Source organism: Netta rufina, assembly GCF_964035555.1.
Source record: "Netta rufina genome assembly, chromosome: 3".
Classification (NCBI taxonomy): domain Eukaryota; kingdom Metazoa; phylum Chordata; class Aves; order Anseriformes; family Anatidae; genus Netta; species Netta rufina.
In genome coordinates this window covers 112233766-112258676 of record NC_140125.1, presented here as the reverse complement: position 1 = coordinate 112258676, position 24911 = coordinate 112233766, and the positions used below count along the sequence as shown (strand labels likewise).

The 24911-nt window shown below is 34.7% G+C and overlaps 1 protein-coding gene across 1 annotated transcript in view; it reads left to right on the top strand.

Moving 5' to 3' along the window:
• Positions 1-7270: 7270 nt before the first annotated feature.
• Positions 7271-24911, top strand: part of APOB (apolipoprotein B) — a gene marked incomplete at both ends in the record, with an annotated part of 36969 nt that continues 19328 nt past the window's right edge. The window contains 20 exons of the mRNA XM_084283890.1: positions 7271-7328; positions 8953-8991; positions 11698-11813; positions 12703-12848; positions 13969-14122; positions 14308-14463; positions 15475-15599; positions 15783-15868; positions 16601-16820; positions 17827-18054; positions 18257-18374; positions 18473-18619; positions 19741-19949; positions 20311-20548; positions 21105-21281; positions 21584-21775; positions 22474-22641; positions 23849-24060; positions 24305-24487; positions 24707-24828. Coding sequence (XP_084140016.1) covers positions 7271-7328; positions 8953-8991; positions 11698-11813; positions 12703-12848; positions 13969-14122; positions 14308-14463; positions 15475-15599; positions 15783-15868; positions 16601-16820; positions 17827-18054; positions 18257-18374; positions 18473-18619; positions 19741-19949; positions 20311-20548; positions 21105-21281; positions 21584-21775; positions 22474-22641; positions 23849-24060; positions 24305-24487; positions 24707-24828 — 3094 coding nt within the window. The remainder of the gene's footprint in view (positions 7329-8952; positions 8992-11697; positions 11814-12702; positions 12849-13968; positions 14123-14307; positions 14464-15474; positions 15600-15782; positions 15869-16600; positions 16821-17826; positions 18055-18256; positions 18375-18472; positions 18620-19740; positions 19950-20310; positions 20549-21104; positions 21282-21583; positions 21776-22473; positions 22642-23848; positions 24061-24304; positions 24488-24706; positions 24829-24911) is intronic.

Below are 24911 nucleotides of genomic sequence, written 5' to 3'. Positions count from 1 at the left end.
GTGTATTTGTGAGCAGCAGAAGCCAGCAAAAAAGAAAAACAGTGAGACAGTAGTTTTGTAACTGATAACTCTTATATCCAAAGCTTTCATTTAATTGAAATGCAGAAGACTGTGTTAAATCATAGTGTGCATATTTGAGGAACATGGTATTCTGTAAAAAAAATAGCATATGTGACAGCTAAATATTTGAAAAGAAAGAGAAAAAGAAAAAGAAAAAGAAAAAGAAAAAAAAAAAAAAAGAAAAAGAAAGAAGTTGTTTCTATGTTAATGAACTCAGTGTGTAAGTCTGGAAAGCAAATTGAGTCTCTGAGAAGTGGCCAGATGTGGAGATGAGGAAAAGCTTCACAGAAAACACAGTGGTGGAGAGAATCATTCTTGGGAAAGCAGTTAGAATTTTGTAAGCAGAGGTGGCACCCTGTGTATGTCTGCTGAGACATGCTCTAACATTATGAACGTGATGGAGGGTTGAAACAATGAGAGAGCTGAAGCAAAAAAGTGCACAGAACTTTGAGCTGGAGTTCTCAAAAACAAGTGGTTCGCTGAACCACCCATGTCACGATGCTCTGGTACAACATGATATTTCAGCGGGGCTGGCAATAATGGAACATTAGAACCTGGAAAAAAATGATAAAGAAAAACTGCCACTGGTTCAAGAGCAGTTACTGGAACAACATTATAATTTTGCTGCAGGAAATCCCTGAATTGTCATTAAGAAAGTAAATGTGTCTTAACTTTTTTGCAGATGCACTGATCAAGTTGTACTAGTAACAATGTTGTTAGCACTAAAAGAGACAGTAGATGATCAAGCTTCCAGTGGTGAGCTTAGAAGGAAATATTTGAATGGAAAGTATAGATAGTGGAAACTGGAAAAGAAAAATGGGGGAAAAATGGAAAAACTGCTATTTTAGAAATACATTAAGCACTTCAACATGTCACCTTGTTGGAGAGAGAGAATAAAGTCGAGGTTTGCTTGGAGAGAGAGAATAAAGTCGAGGTTTGCAGGATTATTTGTAGGAATCTATTGGCAGAATTCAAAACTGAATTTAGAGAGCCCAACCTACCACAATTCAAAAATATGTTTCTTTGCCTAGGCACAACACAAAATGAAGGAACTGGGGAGGCTTAATACTTCGAAAGGAAAGTATGAATAAAAGCTTCAACAGAATTGGTACATTTTCTTGTTAGTGCAGAAAAAAGGCAGACCCTTTTCCCAGGAATATACTCAAAAGAACTAAATAAATATGTAAAAAGGAAACATTTTCCACTACCTACAAGGAGAGAAATTCTGGAGGAGATGGCTTATGCCAAATATTTTTCTACTCTTGATGCCTCAGCAGGCTTCTGGCAGCTGTTCTTAGACAAACAGAATGTATGTTTATGCACCTCCAACACCTCCTTTGGGAGACACAGTTTCCTCCAATTGCCATTGGGTTGTAGTTAGCACCATAGGTGTTTTGCCAGAAAATACAACCATTTTTCTCTGATGAGGGACATGCTAAGACCGAAACAGATGACACTGATCTGGGAAACACAGTAGAAGAGTAAGACCAATGTTTCCAAGGAGCTCCCAAAGAACCTGAAGTGCTGGCCTTGACCTCAACAAATAATAAAGAAATTTGAACACCATCTACTGTGTATATTTCTCAGAAATTTAAAAAAAAAAGTGGGAAAAGATGCAAGAAAAGAAATGAGAACGGAGAGGAAGGGAAAGGAAGATGCACAAGGATTCTTTGCAGTATAGAAAACTTAGTATCTTGTGTGATTGCTTCCATTAACTGTTTGTATTGCTGCTTTGCTAAAGTCATTGAGTGAAATGAGATGCGAAACTTAAATCTGAGTTAGGTGAAGAGGCCTTTGTCCTGTGAGTAAGCACGAGATGAAATTGATGGTGGGTGTATCCAGTCAACTCAGATGGTGGCTGTTAGACCACCTCTGTCAAAGGATTTGACTAATCTCCAGTAACTGAAATAGGAAATGTAAAAGAAAAATATCAAGAAGAATAAAAGGATGTATATATCTATACAATATAATTATAACACATATAAATTATATATGCATGTATATATAATATATTGTTATTATATATTAGTATATAATTGATATGATATATGATATATATAATAAAAATATATTTAATGTAATTAAATATATAATAATATAAATGTAATAATTCATAATATTGTATTTATTATGATATTATTATGTTATATATAATAAAATAAAGGTTGGATTTTGTATATGTATCAGTATTAGCAAAGCTATTGTTGGCATTACCAAAACAGAACTGAGAAAAACAGTTCCTCTCTGGAAAAGATGTATAAGAAGGAGGCAGTTCACTTTCAGATGAGTGATTTAAGGTTACAGACTTCCTCTATACAACTGTGGACAAAAGTATAAAGACAAATTTTGATAAATTGTTCTTCCTAGTAACAAATCCAGACTGTGAATGTCAGGAGAACTCTTTAAGACTAAGGCCTTACAAATAACACACAGTATGGCTAAGAAACAGATTCCAAGCCAAAATTCTTTATTAAGAGGTTCAGTTAGAGTATTAGCTCTGTTTTCTCTTTATTGGTACTCATATGACCATCCCTATATACAATAGGAGGAATGTTACAAAGATGCTTACACTTACACTGAAAAGAAAGGGATTAGTGAGTATTAGTACTGTGGAGGCTATCAGGGTTTGCTATATGTACCGTAAGTACAGGCCTCCACAGCCAGTGTTATGGAATAGGACTTACTAAAAATGCTTTCTCCTGCTCACTCCCAGTTATATGCTTGCAATAGATTATTGTGCTGAGTTTCCTTAGATATTTTTTCTAGATTCTACACGCAACTGTGACCATCAAGTCCTTTTTCATTATAAGTGATATACTGATGTGTATGATGTGCCATAGCTTATGTGCAAGAGTTCAAACAGTTTGCAAGTAGGCAATAAATATACTTAGTCCTGAGCTACAAGTCCCTGCTCAGCAATATCCTGCTCAGCAATAAAGCTGGGGGAGTTCGCCAGGGGAGCTGTCGCTACCTGGGGGTGGGATGGGCATCAGTCAGTGGGTGCTAAGCAATCGCATTGTGCATCACTAGTTTTGTGTATTTTTGTATCATTATTATTTTCCCTTTTCTGTCCTATTAAATTGCCTTTATCTCAACCCAGAAGTTTTATCTTTTTTTTTTTTCCAGTTTTATCCCTCATCCCACTGGGGGTGTGGAGAGAGTAAACGGCTGCATGGTGCTGAGCTGCCTGCCCAGTAAAACCACATCGTATTATGCATTCATTTAATCCACATGTGCAGTGCATACATAACTGAAGCTAGAACTTCTCAATCTCACAGGATATATGTCCTAACCACTGCACGAGAGTTGTTTCATTATTCACTTGCCTTATTTCTGGCCCTAGAAATTTAAAATATTGGTAGCACAATAGTCACAGGTTGATCAGGAAGGCTGCTCCCCTCTCTGACCACGGCACAGTAAGTTCTGTAGTTCCAATGTCAGTGCAGCTGTTCCAGTTTTTTAAAGGACAGGAATGGACTCAAACATTTACTTTGTTCATGTATAGGTGAGGAGGAATTAGAATTAGCCTGCTAATACCACAGATGGATTGAAGTCCATTAAGGACAGAACAACAAATGACCCTGCCTTCAGCATGTGTTTGGACTCTATTGTACAAGGCACTGAGCATCTTGATCTAGTAAGATCTGTTTTGAATGTAGCATTGCATTATTATTATGAAGTCTTCCACATCAGAGATCTTCCATATCCATTATAACCATACACATATTATATCTGAATGAAATTAATTCAGCATGTAAGAAGCATTGTCATACTTCCTACAATTCATGAGGCCATTGATTCAGTCTATACACAGGGTGTCTGATGAATGCATAAAGTTGTGGACCTTGTGAATACCTGATCCGTCCGTGTGCATGTGACACATTCAGTCTATCAGTCATTCTTCATGTATATGAACTACCATATATGGTAGTGTATTGTAAAGAATCTGTGCAGGTTGTATGTTTTGCATTTCTAGATAGTCCCAACATATGGACCCACACAACATCCCAAATTGATGGCTAGATTTTTAGGAAAGAATGAAGATATAATTAAGAAGAAATAAATAAGTTATAAAGTGCATTAAATGTATATAAAATTTATGACAGCTGCAGCTAACACTGATTTGATTTTTTTCTTATTTCATGAGCATTAATAAATGCTGTACATTTTCCTAAATGAACCATAGAACCTCATTTCATTAATGGTTAATTGGCAGACATTGATGACTTTTTTACCTCATTTAGGGATTTTTCCTTTTACTAGGCTCTCGTAAGGGAAAAAAAAAAAAAAAAAAAAAAAAAAAAAAGGTGCAGAAACAGTTCCTTTCTAAATATAATTTGTTATTTTTTAATCATTTTTAAAACTAGTATTTAATTTTTTTGAAGGGAAAGGTTAACAGAGTTACTGGTCTCTGGTATTACATTGTGCTTCAGCAATGCCTGGAGTTTACCATGGTGAGCCCCAATGCTGAAACTCCCTTTCTCTGTAATACAGGAAAAAAAAATCCTCCAGGGAAAAGAACAGTGAACACAGCACTCACTGCAGACAGGTTGATCCAAAGACAGATGGAGGAACACAACTGAGGTAATTGTTTTTTAGATCGGGACCAAATCTGTATAGTTTAGAGATATACAACATAAACCAAAGTTTGGAGCTACTCCCAGTATAGAACACTGGGGAATAAAGTTCAATTTTTTGTCATCCTTTCAAACCCACACTGATACTCTCTGCCTCTCTTTGTCAAATGGAATACAAAAGATGCAAAGACATGAGAGCTGCAATACTATCACCAGACTTCAGGATGGCTCCATCTCCAAAGACTTTGTTTTATTTGCAAGAGAGAAACTCAGCAGAGAGAGTGTGACTTGGCCAAAAGTAATTGAGAAACATGCGAAGTAAAATGAGATAATACAATTTGAAATGATTTGGTCTAGAAGATAAACTGTTCTGAGGTCAATGCTCACGACTTCACAGAAATGGTTAAACAAGAACTTTATGTTGTCTGGCTCCGTGTGTATATTGAATCTTTGAATGGTGATTCCTTGGTGACGGAATAGATAAAAGTAGCGTGTGACATTTTGTGGTACCAGCAATGAGAAACACCTGCTGTCCCTTGACTAGGTAATACAGCAATATAAACCTGTCCCAGCAGAATGGTGCACCCAAGTTACCTACATGCTTATCATGCTTATGGGCTGAGTCATGACTTCTGTAATCTAGCTGCGTCCATGCAATGTCATGTTAATTCGATCAGCCTGCCTCTGCTTGGGCCCAGAGAAACACCTGAAGGCAGTGAGGAGACACAGGCAAAATATGGAAGTAGCTAACAAATCTCTGAATTCTGAACACCGGCCAATCCAAAGCTCTGTTCATCTGCAGTGCTAAAGTGAACAAATAAATAGATTTTAAATAATAGTGAAAATCTCTTGATATTTGAATGTAGAAAGGGTGTCACATGCTAGGAGTGAAAATACAATGTTATTGTACAGTCTCTTTGGTAGAATCATGTTACAAAGCAGAATCACTTGTATTACAACACATACTGAGGCAGCTGTGGACACAAAAGTAAACAAAAAGCTATGTAGCTTTTTGGAAGTAAAAACAATAATCTGTTGGTTGTTGTATTGTATCTGATTGGTGTGAACCAAGGACAGAAACAGAAATGGAAAAGCCTGAGAAATTGTTTTTTTTTTTTTTTTTTCATGATGTTTCCAATACTGATGAGTTCAGCAAAAAAAATAAATTTCTGCAAGAAATCTCTCAGAAATGGCATGTTCCAACTAATATGATCAGACAGAATCCTAATTATAAGATATCTCTTTTATTGAAAAGTATGCCCCATGCTTACTGTTTGGTTGAACTGATGCTAGGAGATATGTGGTTGTAGTGTATGCTGGAATGGTAAGGTAACTTAACCGTGAAATCCAAGAGCGAAAAGATACAAAGAAATAAGAGACTTTACAGATAACTTCTATGATGCATGGTAACATTTCAAGGGAAAAGGAATTACCAGTTAGCTAAGCCAAAATTTAATTTTTTGATTCAACAAGCTAGGAGGAAATATTTTGATTTGGGAAAGTCAAAACATTTCATTTTGATCAGATATATGAAAATTAAATTTACTGAACAAAATGTTCTCAATTATTTCCATATTTAGATTTTTTTTTTTAAATGAAATTAGAATCATAGAATGGTTTGGGTTGGAAGGTACCTTAAAGATCAACTAATTGCAACCCCCTCACCTATATTAGTTTCAATAGATATGAGTAGAGAGAGCATTCAAACTACTGGGATTTCTCATGGCATAAAACCAGTCTTCTTACCAATGTACATATTCATAAACAGCTTTTTATTTGTTTGTATTTTAATTTAGTTTATATTTGTAGACTTTTCTTCATTCAGATGTATTTGTTGTCTCATTTTCATAGTTCTGCTACAATTAACAAAAGAAATGAAATTTAAATTAAGGAGACAAAGGAATTCTACAGAGCTCACTTTCAACATGAGTATGATCTGATTTGCCAGAACATTACAGGTAAATTATATATATATATATATTATTATTATTTTTTTTAGAAAGGCATATGACAGATTTCAGCAGAACAAAGTAAAAATCCTTAACCTTTCATTCTTCTGCCTGTAAAGGGAAGATGTCTAAGTTGCACAAATTTCTCAAATTTCTTAAGCCTTTCAACATCTGTGGTGAAAGCATGCTGCAGTGATCATTTCTTCTAGCTATAATTTATGCATTGTAAGCCTTCCTATGTAAATGTGGGAAACGTATTTGAACACATTGGGAGATGATGTAGCTGTGGGCTTTTGTTTTCAAAACTCTGTTAAAGAAAAAACAAAACAAAACAAAACAACAAAACAAACAAACAAACAAAAACAAAAACAAACAAAAAAAAAAAACTGGAAGGGTAACATATATCTAGTATATGTTCAGTCTTCTGCCTTTGGGGACTCCCAGCAACCAAAGCAGCACAGTGTTTGGAGCGCAGTGAGGATCTAGATCTCTCACCTTTGGACCTTTGGCAATTTGCTCCGAGCTTTCTAAACCGTTTGCCTCAGCTGCTTGCTACAGACTATATAAGTGAAGGTCCAAGTCAGAAGGCTCACTCTCCCTCTGAGGCAGTAGGGAAGAGGTGAAGAGGGGAGCGAAAGAAAAGCAGAGGAAAAGAGAGAGCAGCAAGAGGGTTCGGGGCTCGCCATGGGCCCTGTGCAGCTCTTGCTGCTCTTGCTGCTGCTCATCAGTGGTGTTCTCACACGTAAGTACTGCCTTTTATGGCAGCACTTTTTGCTGCTTTATTTATGAACTCGTTAAAACAACAATAATGCAAAAACCAGCAAGACAGTGGTTTATAGAATTAGGGTAAGTGTGATTAAAGAGGCCATCTCTTCCCTTTGGAGGACTGGGCAACCATAGGAGGGTCCCAACAGGAAAAACCACAAATGTTTTCTGGTGCCTTTTGATCAGATTCAATGTATTTTACAACTTACAAGGAATTCACATAGTTTATTTGGGTCTGATTGTTTTACTGTAATGTGGTCCTTGCTCACATCCATGGAAATACTGCAGCTTACAGTACAGGCTTATCCCAGGTTTGCTGAACTATGTTTGGGATATGTGAAAAAAAAAAATGGGAGCAATAAAGCAAAATGTATTTGGCAGGTAGCACTTAGGTTTGAAACACAGTTTTATGTTAAGGAGACACAGCCATTAGTAGTAGTAATAAAAGCAATAGACCAGAAGAGGTTTCTTTCTAAAATCAGAAAAGATAGTCTGCATCAATATGGTGCAGTGTGTTGTGAGCTATCTCTTTGCTTCCCAAGAAGTGGTTTTTCAAAATATGACCTTGTAGTGTTATGACTGCAGGAACCTCAAGGAGGGAAATGAGTCTGGGGCCACTTATGCAGTTCTGAACCACAGTCAGGGTTTATATGCAGATCCAATTCAGCATCAATACACCTTTGCAGGACTATGATTCTGTTCCTGACTGATGTTACAAAATTTTGAACGATGCACTTGTTTCTAATGCTTAATATTAGTGTTATTACTGATGCTACTATATTGCCATAGAGTGGTTTGCCTTGGAATTCCCATCATGGAAGCCTGGAAAGTCTGCAGGAAATATTCTGAAAAGTGTTGGCATTCATGTGTGATGTCCATGGAATGACATAGCACCACATGAGTGCAGCAAACTTACTAGGATATGTTTTATTATATTTACAATAGTCATATGGGATGTGTCTAAGGCATAATGGAGCAAACAATTCTTAAATTGAATAAGCTTTCAATTCGCGGTCTTTTCCTCCAAAGTGTGAACTCTGAATATTCACACCGGTTGCCAGAGAAAGCATATTAATTGTTTAAACAAGTATAATCAACAAGTATATTTGTCTTGATCAATATAATTCAATCTTATTTATTGCCCTACATTGTCTACAAAAAAAAAAAAAAAAAAAAAAAAAAAAGATAGCAGAGAATTGTAGTATTATTTATCAAAGTTGTAATTTTTCAAATGTACAAAAAGCAAAATACAGCCATTCATTCATTATGCAGTATTTCTGTGTTCCAAATAGACAAAACTTTTAAAGCAAGCAAACTATGTTACATGGTGTATTTCATCTGTCTATCTCTGAATTTTGTGCCTATTGTTTAAAATTTTTCATGTAATATAGAACCATTAAAAATACTTGTCAGCCTAGAAGCTGATCCTTCTCAGTGTAAATCAAAGTAATTTAATTCAGTGAAAACTACATCAAAAGTTGGTATTAATTAGACAGCCTTTACAGTGAAAATGTAGTATTTCCTTTTATATGTACATAGTCCTTGCTTTATGACTATAAACGGCCTGTGCTACTTTTAATTCTTGTTTTTATTCTTCACAGAAGAAGAAACACCTGAAAATGGAAACCCTGGATGTTCAAGTAACTGATTTTTTGCATCAACTTTTGTTGTCTCATGTTGTTATATTAACTAAATACAATATTCAAAGCTTTTTCCTATTCCACACATTTCTGCCTCAGAAATAAGTGTAACAAAAGTGATGCCAATATTCTGAAGTCTTAACTGTCATTTATTTTAAGTATTTAATTATCCATAAGGCTTAGCCTTAAGAATATCAAAAGTTTTAGTAAAATCAGAGGAGATGAGATAGTGTTTCTAAACTTTTTAAAAAGCTCCATTTAAGAAGCTTTTCTTTCATTGTTTTGTTGATTTCTTAATTCTCAGGTGTAAATTCCTTAATCTGGAAATCCCTGTTTATCAGATGTGAAGCTTTAGTACTGAGGTTATGCACATTACACTTTACCACGAGCTGAATCTCACTTCTGATGTACTCTTCACAGTGGCTGCTAAACCCACAGAATTGCACTTGGATATCTAACTAGATAACTGCAGAATAAATCATCAACTCCGTCAGCAAGGACAGCAATTCCTTAAAACAAGTCAAGACTCAGGAAATGCTGACTTTATGCCCTATCTCCACAATGAACTCTGACTGGCCCTGACTGCTTGGTTAGACACATAATGTTCCACCATAGGGTCAAAGTACCAAATAAGTTTTTTTGGTCGTTGTCCCTTTTGATCTTCAGGATTTTTTTTTCACATGTTGGATACTTTAGCACCACCACCAGACAACTGAGGCTATTTCAGCTGTCTGAAAGAAATTCAAATTTTTTTCTGGGCTTCACTGCCAATTTCTTGTGTACTTTTGATATAATAAATTCATTGGTATTTGCATTTCTAATCTTATCATTTCCATATTCCTTTTCCATCTATTCCTGTGCAAAAGCAGAAAATGAAGCAATAACTAACCTTTTGGCTTTAGCCTAGGAGATATTGGTATTGCAAATATTTCTGAGAATGTACAGTTAAGCAGTGATAAAGTCCAGGATAGTAAAAAGTAATGGGGATAGCTTTTTATTTATTTATTTATTTATTTATTTATTTATTCTGCAGTTAAATTTAAGGTTAATTAGATGACTTAAATCATTTGTCAAATGTTTATCAGTAACACTCATTACTATATGGTAACAAGTATTAATTATATTAATTCTGCTGGGCAATTTCATGAAATTAATCTCAGTTAAAACACTATTAAAATAGTTGAAGATAATAAAAATTATAATCCTATGAGGAAATACAATATCCGTAGTAATGTTCCATTCTCCTCCCTAAAAATGCAATTTTGTGGTGTATATAACGAGACACCATTTCATTTGACCTGTGATATGACAAATATTTTATAAAAGAGGAAGAGTACATTGATGGCAGGTGTAGGCAAGCAAAATCATGCAGATTTGATGGTGGGCATTTGGGTTTATAGCAAGATGACTGTACCTTTTTCTTCTGCAAAAGTAGATCAGATATGTTCAGACAGTCACAAATAACCACATAGGAGGTATTTAGGAAATTGAGTTTCACTCAGCATCACTATAATGTCACAGTTGCAGTGAGCTGCTCAGTCTGAACAGAGGGAACAGTTATTTCAGGTTCAGATACAGCTAAACTGCTTTAACACAGTCACTGAAAATATCCGATCACATGTTTAGTTTAAAATGATGTCTGTAAATATAATGGGAGTGAATTGTACCTGAGGATATTATTTGGCCTACATTACACATACCAGACACAAAAATAATATCTTATAGCCCCGTATTTGACGCTGAGCCAAAATATTCTTTCTTTATGTCTCTGTTATGACATTCATTCCTGCTTGTAGGATTTAAAATTACAGACAAATTGCCTCTGAAAACAACAGGAACACATTAAATACTGTTGAAATTCATCCCTTTGAGGAAGCCCATTATGTTTTATGGCTTCCTTTGATATAAAAGAGAAACACCTCCACTAATCCTTCCTCCTGCCTCATCTTCACTCAAAAACTGAGTGGTTTTGCCTTGCAGTAGATGGTCTTTATATAGCAAATTTTATATAGCAAAAAGTTAACACCATTAAAAAGTCTACTCTACTGAAAATCATTGGTCTATTAATTTAATTCATTACAGTATATCACATTTCAGGAAGGTATTCTGTAGATTCTGATGAAATGGTAAAATGGTAATGGAGAGAGATAGTTTTGACATTCTATTCCTTTCTGTGTTTATTTGCTTTCAGTCTTTCCAATTTGATTTAGGTAAAGAGTTTCTTGCATCTTCTTTGAATTATAAGGCAAAAGTCTTAGGTGATATTATTAATTTTATTAAGAATTTAAAAACTGTCATTTGGTTAGTTTATTTTTAAAGTAATGGGGTCATTCTTAAAACAGTTCCACATCTTAACTTTTCTGCTGGTTATGTCATTAACTCAATTAGGTGTGATTTTGAGGCCACATGGGGTAATATTGTCAGTTCTCATTCTATACAGCATTGGACCCAAAAACTTATGCTTCCTCCAAAAAATTTTGTCTGAGCTATAGCTACTTTAGAAAACATCCAGCTGACATGAAGGCATTACTTCTCTGTCTAAAAACTCCCCTATAGCAAGTATAAAAGAGAGTAGTGGGGCACTTCTCATGCTTCCTTTATGAGGGGCATTCATTTTAGTTAAATGACATTAAGTATGTATTGTAAGGATCTCACTATTCATAACCCTACTAAGTGATAAAAGCTCTCTTGTTTTCCTAATTGCAGAAGATGCAACCAGATTTAAACACCTCAGGAAATATGTTTACTTATATGAAGCAGAAACATCAAATGGAATCACAGGAACAGCAGATTCTCGAAGTGGTTCAAAGATCACCTGCAAGGTAAGGAAAAGAGAGTAAACACAACTCATTGGCCTGTATACTGAGTAAAATCAGAGCTGACATCTGAGAAACATCCTTCAGTGTTTTTCCAAACAGGATTATTCTTTTGAAAGTACATGTTGAGAACCCTGAAGACTAACCCTCCCTATCCTAGACAGAAGGCACCTCATACCTTCATACCATTATGCTAGTGTTCTGTCTTGATCTGGCTGTACTTTTAGGTGAGAGAGGAAGAAGACCTGATAGTTGAACTTTGCTTCACTACCAGGCTGAATGTGTATCAAACAATTCTAGAGGTTAAACTAAGACAGCTCACTGATGCCATGAAGTCCACTTGGTCACCTGTTGGTGGTAATTTTCAGGACAGGATCAGTGCAGTAGGGGTAAAAGGCTCCACAGGGCATTAAACTAATGTCCATCCTAATCCTGCACCAGCTTCCCAAAACTATTCCTTTTTAAATGTGTTTATTATTATTATTATTATTATTATTATTATTATTATTATTATTATTTATTATTTTCAGAATTTGAGTAGTTGGGGAAAGTATTCTTTATTTAGCTCACACAATTTGACAGTCTAAACATCAATCATTATAATGACTCAAGTTTTCATACAATTTTTCTAGTACTACACATTTTCAGAACCTAGGTTTCTTGCTTAGTGTGTATACTCCATGGCATTAGCCAAGCCAATACTTGCTTTCAAGTCTTCTACCTGAAGCTACCTTAAGCTGTTTAGAGCAGTTTGGAATCTTTCCCAAGAGCTGCTATCAGCATGATTCTGATGATTTACCAAGCCAAGGAAGACTATGTTCTCAAAACTGGATCTGGATGATCTAGAAACATGGTAATGAAAAAACAGATAAACACATCCTGTTTGTGTTTTCAGGTTGAACTGGAGGTACCACAGCTGTGCCACTTCATCCTGAGGACAATGCATTGCTCCCTAAGGGAGACATTTGGTGTTGATGCTGAGGGAAGATCCATGCTGAAAAAGTCAAAGAACTCTGAAGACTTTGCAAATGCCATGTCCAAGTAAGCAATATCAATTATCAGTACAATACATTGATATCAATACATCAATACCTGTAGCCTTAACACTGAAAAGCTGGTAATGTTACAGCCCCGACTATGCTTTTCCAGGCTTAGAACATGCTGATGATAAAATGTCAGGTTTATACGCTATTTCCACAGCAATACTCTATTGTATTTAGGGCTAACTTGATACAGTTCTCAGTTGTGACTAGGGAAGTGGTTTTTTTTTGTTTGTTTGTTTGTTTTTTTCTATCCAGAATTTTCACTTAGAATGTCTTTGTGATTTGTGTCATTTACGTCATGAAACTGCTGGTTAGTATCCCAGTAGTTTACTGCAAGTGGAAGGTTCCTTATTATAAGTAAATTCTCAAATGGCTGTCTGCAGCCATTTTGAGATCATTTTCCATGGCTGATATGGTACAAAGACTGTGCAACAGAAAGGCATTTGAGACTGAAGTCCAGTTTTCCTATCATGATCTTTAATGACCCATGGGACTTATCTTTTCCTTACTTATCTGCTTTCGTAGCTTACTGCTATTATTTCCTTCACCCAGCTAGTCCTCAGTGCTGTGTAGTGTGCTGTATTCGTGCCCCTTTATGCGTGTTTCAGTGCCTCACTATCCACTTCTTCTTGTTTCCCAAGCCATAGATTTTAAAACAACTTGAGGAAGTGTTGAAATATGTTTTTCAGAAAATAATCACGGTTTTATTTAAAAACCACAACTAGTAGAGAATCTTCTCCATCCTTTTGTAGCCTATTGCAGTAGTTAATAATTACCTCATTCTAAAAATTTGCTTATCTCCTCTCTGAATTGTGCAATTCCAAATTCCAGCCATTGCTCCTGATATTTACTTGTCCTTAGATGACGTAGTCTGGTGATATCAGAATGTCCTTGGTTAGAATTTTGCTGGGAATTACCTACTTTAATAGTAAGTCTTTGTAATAGACTTTGTGTTTTAAAGTCTATTTTAAAGTAAAATAACAATAAAATAAAGTAACAATGAATAGTAAATAATCATAAACCAAAATAGATGTGATGCCATCATTTTATTGATAGCATGTTCTTCACCATGTGATTTTGACATGTTTTCATACTAATGTTGGGGATTTTTTGGACAGACATGAGCTAAAATTCAGCATTCAGGATGGAACAAAAGTCAAGCTGTATCCAGAGAAGGATGAACCTCTGAATGTCCTGAATCTCAAGAGAGGGATCATCTCAGCTCTCCTTGTGCCAACAGAAACAGTGGAAAATGTAAAAACAATTTCTATGGTAAGTGTTTTGAAAAGCATTCACGTTATTTCCTTAACAAATGGAATAAATCTCACCTAGTAGAATTACTCCTAAATATAATTTTCAGAAGACCTGGAAATTCAGATGAGAGAGGGTGCATTTCTGCTAGATCAGAAAATGTCTGACAACATGAATAAAGGTACCAATTTCTTTCTTCTCTCCAGGATACTGTATATGGAAAGTGTGACACTGAGGTTGAATTCAAATCCAGGAAAGGAAATGTTGCAGAAGATATATCAATTAATAGGAACCTGAAAGCCTGTGACAACTTCAGCCCAATCAGAGATTACGTCAGTCCTATTGCTGTTGTGAAGGGACTAGTAAGTATACCACTATAAAATCTGTAATATAACATTCTTCACTGCATCACTTAAAATGGTAAACACCTACTAACTTTGTATTTATCTTATAAAAGCTTCAATAGGTTTTCTGTACCCTTGCATAAGAACAGACTGTGATTTTGCTGGCAGTCAATAGAGAAGAACAGATGCAGACAAAAATAATATAATTACCGTCTTCCATGTTCCATGAGTTTTTAGAGGAGACCATCTCATAGTTTGTCTTCTATAGAGGAGTTGGTACTGTTGTAGTTGGTACTATACAATAACCTATCAGATCATGTACAAATTGTTTGTTTAGCGGGTCAAAATTTTCAACATTTCCATTTCACGTAAAACATACAGTCCACCAACACCCTGATATATTTGTGATATACAGGACAGGGCTCTCTGCCCTAAAGTTAAAGTTTTGACATACTGTTCAGGGTATTAGGAATCCACAGTGATCAAATGCAATTGCTTCCATGAATATTTACAGACTTCTTCCTGATAACATGGCATCTGTGCCTTTGAGTTTTTCCTAAAAAGAAAGAAAAAACACAGGACTTCATATTGTTCTGAAAAATACATTTATTGATTTCTTCCACTTCTACAGCTTGTTGTAGAAATCTTTAAAACGCGTATAATACAAGTAAAATTACAAAGGACATCAGCTGTTATGAGGGGCCTGAACTACTTTAAAAATTACAAACTAGTTCATATGAATGAGTCCTTTATCATAAACAACAGGGGATCGATCATGAAGCAACTACTAAGCCAAACACCACAGTGAGGCCAGAGGAAAAAAATCTGTGGGATTTTTGCCTGTGAAGAGACTTAAGAATAAAGATTACTACTAGCACAATTTCCTTTTTCTGTGAGAATGATTACAGTAATGCACCATCATTTTCAATATACTGTAACTGTTAACATTACAGGAGTGTGGCAGCCTGTAAAACTATGTTTGTTCCTATATTATTCAGTAAAATGACTGCCATATTGTTTATTTTACAGAACATCCCATTATCTACCCTTTTGAGTAGTACCCAATTCTGTCATTACAATATTGATGCAAAGAAAAGGCATATAAGAGATGTTGTCTGCAGTGAAAAACACCTGTTTCTGCCTTCCTCATACAAGTAGGTTGCCCACTACTAAATATAACACTTCTAAAATTAATGTTTATTTAGAATTATGATGTATTAAATTCTGCCGTGACTTCTTCCCCAAATATGCATTTTGTTCTCATGGAGGCAAAAAGCATAGCAAGATCCCTCAAATTTAGACTCAACTAAAGCTCTGAATATTTATTTTTTTGCTAGAAATCATTATGGCATGATGACAGAGGTCAACCAGACACTGAAGCTTGAAGATACTCCAAAGATCAATAACAGAAATTTTGATGGAGGTACAACTGCGATTCTCAATAAATGTCAAATATGGGAACTTTTTTTGTAACTGTGAATTCATTAAAAATGTATTTGAGTGCACCAAAAAAAAAATTAAAACAAATTTTAATGAATCTTTATTGACTTAGACATAAACAAGATTTGGGGAGAAGTAGGGGAAAATTGAAAAATTAAAAAACATTGAAATTCTAAGTGATCTTTGTCTTTAATTTTGAAATTAATCTTTATAGTTAAAGAGTTATAAATAGTGTGGAAAATAATTTAATCTTTTCAGAAATGAGCTCAATGATACTTTCTTAGTTAACCATAATTCCTTTTGCAACTTTTAACTTCAGCTACCAAATCTAAACAGTTCATTATTTCTCTAATTAGGTTCTGAAAAATCCTTCTTTAAAATGTAATTGTTATTCCTAGTCAGAGCATATTTCTCCTAAGATATGTTCATTAAAAGTTAGAAAAGCAAACTCTGCTAATGCAAAAGGTGTCAAGGAAATGTTTTTGTGAAATTTTAAGAAATTTTATGCAAATAAATATCATGATTCTACTTTGGAGAGAATTGTATTTAAAGTCCATTCGATTATTTTTAGAAACTATTCATCTTTTAAATTCCATCAATTGTGGTATAAAACCATCTACAGTGTTGATATTAATTATACTGTGTATAGCAAAATGCAAAAATGAACACAGGTCCTTGATAAAGATATAAAGAATGCCATTTTTTTCATTGATAGATGAACTGGAAGAGAAAGGACTTGCCCTGGAAGTTGCAGATGCCAAATTTTCCCGTCAGGGTGATGCTGTTTTAAAAATTCTTCAGGAACTGCAGAAACTTGCAGCCTCCCAGCAAAACCAGCAGAGAGCAAGACTCTTTTACAAATTTGTTTCTGGACTTAGAAATTTACACAACACCACTATTGGCTCTCTTGTACCAAAGATGATGGAAACTTCAAGGTATGTTCCAACAGTTCATTATATAAATACAGCAAGTATAAACTACATAGCAAAATAATTCCAAAGTTGATTTGCTTCACACTCCTTCAAATTGTAGTTTAATGGAGGTAAGGATTGTCTTTCATAAAGATAAGTATCATACTAATTATGTAGAGAGAGAAATGAGAGTAAGTAAGAACTTTGAATTTAATATTTTTCCATCAGAAATTCTTGGATGGTAATGACAACTTGAACATTAAATATATGAAAACAATATAAGAATTTAAATAGGTCTGAAAGTTCTAGGTTTCTGTGAAGTACTAATATTGCTTGATCATTTTATGCTCAAATCTTCAAATCTTACTGGAAAAGCTGAACTATAAATTAGAGTTGAAGCACATTACAGAGTTTTTCTCCCAACTGCCATCCCAAGTGTGTACACCTGATGCAGTTCAGTGAATATGTTATTACAGCCAAATATCTTTTATCTATTTTTTCTCAAGGACAATGTAATACCAATTTCCAAGAACACAATTTTGAAAGTGAAATAATTTGAGACATGAGGGCAGAAATCTTTGGTCTATCCTCCACTCCCCACCCAGACTATTCCTGTCCTGGCTGGACTTACACATACTTCATGTCTTCAGTCTGTAGAGGGACTAAAGCCTCAGCCTAGTTCAACATATTTTAATACGTAAATGTATGGGAAAGTATGAGGTTGTGGTGGGAAAAAAAAAAATATATATATATATATATATATATATATATATGTCTGTGTAATTATAGTATTGTTAGTACTTTATTCTTGTTCATATCTAGTCATTATATTGTAGTTTGTAAAACTAAGAAACTTGTTTCTGATAAGCAATTGCATGACTTGCTTCCAGTCACACATCACACATTAGCATACATGATTTATATTAACACACCTTAATAACCTTGTCAAATGTTTCTTTCAGACATAAAGCATGCAGGGATAACAGCAAACAAAGAATTAATTAACCAAGGCCATCCCTTTTCTTTTCAGTTCCTTCACAGTTCAGGCCCTGATTCAGTGTGGGACTCCAGAGTGCTATAGCGCCATTCTTCAAATACTGAGAACTGGAAATGTGAATCCACTTGTGGTAGACTTGGTTACATACACACTGGCATTATTGCCTTCTCCAACTCCAGAAAGAATACAGGAAATTCTTAACATGGCCCAGTATCAGCCAAGTAGAGCTTCCTTTTATGGCTTGAGTCATTCTGTTACTAAGTAAGTAACGGTAGCATGTGATTTTACAAAATAACCTCAAGAAAATATTACCATGCTTAGAGTAAACCTTAAGAGTAGTCCTCTTTGAGTTTATTTTTTTTTTTTTTTTTTTTGTTAGTCTCGGGAATTTGTTCTACTGGAATAAAAATAAATAGGCATTTCCTATTTTCTCCTTTTGTTTATAATATCTTTATTGCTTTAGGTTCTATAATGAGAAGATGATTGTGACAGAGGAAATAATGAATGTTGCAGACTTCATGATGTCACTGCTTGGCACTGATTGTTCTGGGGATGCTGAACTCACATACCTCACACTTCGGGTATTTTTATTTTTTCCTTATTGTAGCATGTATATTATTTTACTTCTGTTGGTGGAGAAAAAAAGTTCATTGTCTTTCTATGTTTTTATCCCTGACAGGCTATTGGAAACATGGGTGCAGTAATGGAGAAAGCTAAACCCAACCTGAAATCTTCTCTTAAGACATGTATTAGAAATGAAGCTGCATCACTTTCAGTTCAGAAAGCAGCCATCCAGGCATTCAGGAAAATGACTATTACTGAAGAGGTAAACTGGGTCGCAAGAACCAGCATAAACTGCTTTCAGTTCACCCTGACTGTTCACATAAATAATTGAATAAACTAGGACATTCCTATTAATTCATATTTTTGCTATCTCCCTTTTAGCTGTCTGCAGCTTTTTTGGAACTCCTTTAGTTAGTTTAGTTTTTGTTCATGTATCTGAGAAGTTCTGCAGACTTCAGAGTTAGTGGGTGTTGTTCCTTTGAGATGAAGCTGCTTTATATAGACAGTTTCAATTCAAATGGCAAGTTTGGATCTGTTCCTGTCGGAGTGGTTTAAATGGAGTTCTTATTTGAAGCTAGGTTTAACTAAGGAATTAATACAGATTTAAATAGATTTAACTAAGAAAAATCATGTTTCTATTCTATACTGTCACTTTGTTGTCATTGTTATTTGCAGTACTAGTGAGATTTATGTTTATATCACAGTGATATGAAAGCACCTCCCACAGAACGGGTGACATTATACAGTGCACTTCAGCTTAGTATAGTGAAAAGCGGTTTTATCAACAAGTTCCTGCTCTAAAAGATGAGATCTTGTTTCCAGACAAGATTTAAGGAGTCTGGGACCTGGAGGCACCTGGAGCTTACATCCTCAGATTTAGTATCATTTAAAACATTTGTCTTTTATTATTGTTATTCATTATTTTCAAATTACGTTTTTATTTTTCCTGCAGCAGAGTATCTTGATGACCTTATTTTCTAAACTGAATGATTTCCCAAATTTTTTCCCAAATTTGAAGTTTTTTTTTTTCCACAGACCAGAACATTTCAGATTCCCAACAACAAAAAATCATTACTCTAAATCAAAAAAATAATAATTAAAAAAAAAAAAAATTAACCTGCCAGATACAGGATAAGAAAATCTGTTTGAATCAAAACAGTAATTTCTATTTAAAAAATCCACAAAAAGAAGCTTTATCAGACTAATAACAATGAAATCACTTTTAGAAACAAGGTATTCTGTATTTACACAGTCCTGAAAAAAATGTATTCTAGAAATTCTATCAGCCTATATATTCCCAAAGGAGTTTGACGCTATTGTATACTAGCTAGACACTGATGTCTACTACATCAGTGCAAAATATATCCTTCTCTGTTTACATAGGACCGGTCAGCACTTTTGAAAGTGTTCCAAGGGGATGCACTTGCAGACAAACGTCTAGCAGCCTATCTCATACTGATGAAAAATCCTTCCCCAAGTGATCTTACAAAGATTTTGAGAGTCCTCACAAAGGAGAAGAATGAGCAAGTGAAAAGCTTTATAGCCTCACACATTGCCAACATCCTTGACTCTGAAGAAGTAGGCATTGAAGAGTAAGTAAAATTTTGTTATATACTGCTCTTCTAAGAAGAACAAAGTTTTTCCATAATTGCAGTGGTTGCATCCTGGCCACCAGGATGATGTTAGAAATGCAGTTTTTTCATTTTTATTTGTTTGTTTGTTTTGGTTTTGTTTGTTTAAAGAAGAACATCAGCTGGGTAAATCTATGGTTTTGTTAGAGCATTGCCAACTTGTACTCTTGCCCTTAGTCTTATTTTTATTAGTAGTATGTGCAGAGAGCTAGCCATTTACCTTAGTTGTATGAATGTCTACAAGGGACACAAGAAATCTCATACCTAAATGCATTTCTGGAATTCATACTAATCATATTTGCATTGCTATCCTCTTTCCTAGTCTTAAAAGCCGGCTTGAAGAAGCTCTGAAAGGAAACGAGGTTCCAACAGCCAAAGATTTCAGAAAATTCTCACAAAATTATCAGGTTTCCAAAAAAGTTTCAGTACCTGGAGTTGATCCCATCTCTGCCAAAGTAGAAGGAAATGTGATATTTGATCCAAACAGCTATGTTCCTAAAGAGACTATGCTAAAAACCACCCTGGATATATATGGATTTGGCCCAAGCGATATCTTTGAGGTACAACAATTATCAAAAGCTTTTGCTAGTATTCAGCTGTTTTCTTTCTCACTTCTGTTTGCTTATAACAACTTTCAGTGAATAATGTATTGTTTTTACAAGCTTTGGGAGAAATCTAAAGATCACTATACTTACAAGGAGACTTTCATTTGATCTCAATGGGCTTTAGAGCAAGCCATCCATTATGTGATGTCACTTGCCACTGACTGGATGGACGACCCTGTTGGAGTTATTGAAGGCCTCAGCTAGGGTAAAATGAACCCATCTGTAACAAATTGACTTCATGCTAATGAGTCATTACTGGCACACTGAAGTACTCACAGTAGATTCTAAGTGAGGTACAGCCTATGTGTAGGTTTTATGTTGGACCTCAACAAAGAAAGAAAATGAATCATAAGACCTAGTATTCTCTTCTGTGACATATCTTCCCTTAAGCATCAGACTTGTAGGACACACTTTAAATGCATTTTTTTGTTCCGTAGAAAGTCTGTTTGTTGTAAAGTTCCAAAGAAGTGGGGAAGCTCTCTCAGTTATGGCATTGTTCTGTTCATTTCAGCTTGGCTTGGATGGAAAAGGTTTTGAACCAACACTGGAAGCTTTGTTTGGAGAGAAAGGATTTTTCCCAGACACTGCAAGCAAGGCCCTGTACTGGGTTGATGGCAGAGTGCCAGAGCAGGTTTCCAGAGCTCTCTTTAACTACTTTGGTTACTCCCAGGATGGCAAGCAGGATCAGGTACAGCTTGAAAACATTATCTGTGCAGTACAGCATTCCTATATTTACTTAGTAATTACAGCATTTACATGCTTATTGTATATGAACTTTCTCCTTTTCTGGTATGCTAGAATGGAAATCTTTAATGCTATTTAGCAATGCTCTTTCTTAATTGCATGTGGGAGGGCCTTTGTCTGGAAGCAGACCAAATGGCAAGATCTGCATGTGCATATTACCTGACATTAACTGAGTAATTGTTCTAAATGCGTGATCTTACAGATTTCTCACAAATCTATTTTACTACTTTCTGACTGAATTTTCAGGAGGTCATGAAAGGAATAATGCTTAACCTTGAAAAACTGTTAAAAGAATTAAGCAACAAGGAAGCTCCTGAAGGAAGAGCATATCTGAGAATCCTGGGAGAAGAACTTGGGTACTTGAAACTCAATGATTTCAAATTGCTGGGAAGCATGCTTTTAAAGAGCATTAAAACTCTCCAGAGTATTCCCGAAATGGTATGTTTCTGGTGTACTAATATGTGTTATTCATGGTGGTTGTTTTTTTTTTTGTTTGTTTGTTTGTTTGTTTGTTTTTTGGTTTGGTTTGGTTTGTTTGGTTTTTTTTTTTGTTTGTTTGTTTGTTTTTGTTTTGTTTTTTACCATTTTTTAAAGCTTAGATTGTGTTGATATATATCCATTCTATATAAAGAATGGACGTTTGATGCCAGTGCTGGTCACATAAAAATAAAATTATTTAAAATGAAATACCAAAATGTAGTCTGAAGGACTCTGAGGAACCTATAAAGACCCCTTAATAACCAAGTGGAGTCCTAGAAGATGGGTGAATGGAAAAGCAGAAAAAAAGGAGGGTTCAGATCTTATTGTATGATTGAGATATCTACTGGAACAATGCCCAAAATCTCAGTGCTTGCCAGTATGTTATATTACTTTTTTTTTTTTTTATTATGAAAAATGTACATTAATTTTAAGCAATAGTCTATCATCTTAAAAAGAAAAGGGGAAGTAGTACAGTTTAGGAATATTTAGTAAAATGTTACTTTCAATTAATCCAAAAAGTGTTTTGCCATTGATTTTGGAGAAGCCAGAATGTTACATGTCATCTAAACCAACTCACTTTCATATGTGTATGTCAAGAGAGGAGATAAAATCTAGAATCCAGCATAGGTCTGTTAATTTCCTTGTTTGATTCACAGATTGCACAGGCCATCTCAAAAGGTGTTGACAGAGACTTATTTGTCCACTACATGTTCATGGACAACGAGTTTGAGCTCCCAACTGGTGCAGGCTTGCAACTGAAGTTTGCCTTGTCCGGAATAGCGACACCTGGTGCCAAAGTAGCTGTGAAGCTTCATCAAAAAAGTGTAAATCTCAACAGCTCTCTTTGTTCTGTCTTCTCCTACTAATCTGCAATCTATTTAGGGATTAGATTGTAACACCAAAAGAATGTTAAAGACTACAAAATATTTTTAAAGTAAAAAACAAAAACTAAAACAAAACTAACTTATTAGAAGTCACCAGTTAATATGTGGATATTTACGTTGAAGTGAGAACACATATGATAAATTAAATGAGATATAACGAAATGTATGAATTAAATGTATTTTAATAACCCTTTTACAGTAATCCTTTTAATCTCTGTGTAGTTCTCTTTGTATGCTTTCAAAATGAGACTAGAGCAAAAGCTACAGCATGTGAATTAGTTGTTCAGACCAGTTAATAAGAATTTTTGATGTAACCAAATCAAAGTGAAAAATTTGCTTTCCAATTAAATATTGAAAAAATGAGCTAAAGGAAACATTTTTTATACAAAATTAAACATATTTTAATATTTTAAAAGTTAAAGAGGATGCAACAAAATTAATTCTCCAGTTAAAGTGAAAAAAAAAATAATGAAATATTTATATTCTTTTTCCAGAACTCAAACTATTTTACTCTGGTTTAGTCAGTATTTTATATAAAGTCCTGAATATTTGCAGTTCACATAAACTTTTATTTTTTTAACATATTTAAGTAACACATTTTAAAAAATGCCATCAAAGTTATTATTGGCTGCTTTTTAGTATCTTGTGGAGCATTTTTAAAGAATTTTGCATTCTGTCCCTTCTTTCTGTAATAGCTAAACAAAAGCTTGAAAATTAGCTATCTTCTGTTTAGAGAATTTCTAATCTTGGATCCTTTTTTTTTTTTTTTTTTTTTTTTCCAAATACCTTACTCATTGCATTTGAAAATTGCTATATTTTTTTCTACAATGGTAAACAGGCTCTTGTTTTAAGAGCCATTATTTAAAAATACATGCAAGTAGCTTAACATACTTTCCTTCTGTAGCATGAGTACTTATACAGTAAAGTAGATAAGGTTTCTTGGTGATATCTTGCTGTATTTGCTACACGACTGTTACCACTTCTGTGCTCCCTCAGCTGATGTGACTTGGGAATCAATTATTTTGAATAGCAAAATCAATTATACAAAACCTACCTCTAGTTTATCAGTAATGAGGATATTATGTTTGTAAAAGGCATAGGATATGTATTGTAAAAATAAATACATCTTTTTGGTTTTATTAAATAGATGCAAGCAGAACTCATTGCTAAACCTTCGGTAGCAGTTGAGTTTGTAACACACCTGGGAATAAACATGCCTGAATTTGCTAGAAGTGGTGTGGAGGTGAATTCCAATATATTCCATGAGTCTGGAATTGAAGCACATGTTAGTGTGAAAGCTGGACAGCTGAAATTCAGCATTCCTGCTCCAAAGACCCCAACGAAACTCCTCAGTATCAGGTAATGGGAACTCAATGAGAACTTTCAAAGCTGTGTTTTTGCCTTCCCTTTTGTTTTTTTATTTTTTTCTTCTCTCACATTAAATTATTGCAATAGAATGCCTGTTATTTCACTAAGCCCCTTTCTCAGTAAGTTATTTTTATTCAGAAAGTAACTTTGTAACCTTACCAATCAGATATAATATGTATAATTTCTGAACACCTGTCCTGGGAATAAATGGCACACTTTCCTTTTCCTGTTCTAGCAACACATTACATTTGGTGTCTCCAACCAAAACTGAAGAGATTCCACCTCTGATTGAGAACAGAGAGTTCTGGACTTCATGCAAGCCTCTCATTGCTGGTCTAAATTTCTGCACCAAATTATTGTACTCCAATGCCAGTGCCACAGATGCAGCTCCATATTATCCCTTGACTGGAGAAACCAGGTAAAAAAAATTCGACTATGTCTATTTTGTGTTAAATAATCTCCCTTCTCAGGGCTTAGTATCTACAGTACACTTTCATATAAATCTTAGCTTTAAAAATAATCAAATCACAGACATGAGCTGCTCAGAAAGAGAACTATTGAGAATTGTATGTTTTCTCCTGTTTGTGGTCATGGCAAAATTAGTTATATACAAGACATCTGTTTACTCCTTCTTTAGATATGAAGTTGAAATAGTGTCCACGGGAGAAGTGAAGGAATACTCTGCAAGTGCAAACTATGACCTACAGAGAGAGGGAAATGGACTGATAGACACTTTGAAATTTGCTCTCCAAGCAGAAGGTAAGAGTCTGAAAAATCAGTATGGTTTAGCTCAGTTTTGAGCTATATGTCATTGAACTGGAAAAAGACTTTTATGAATAAAT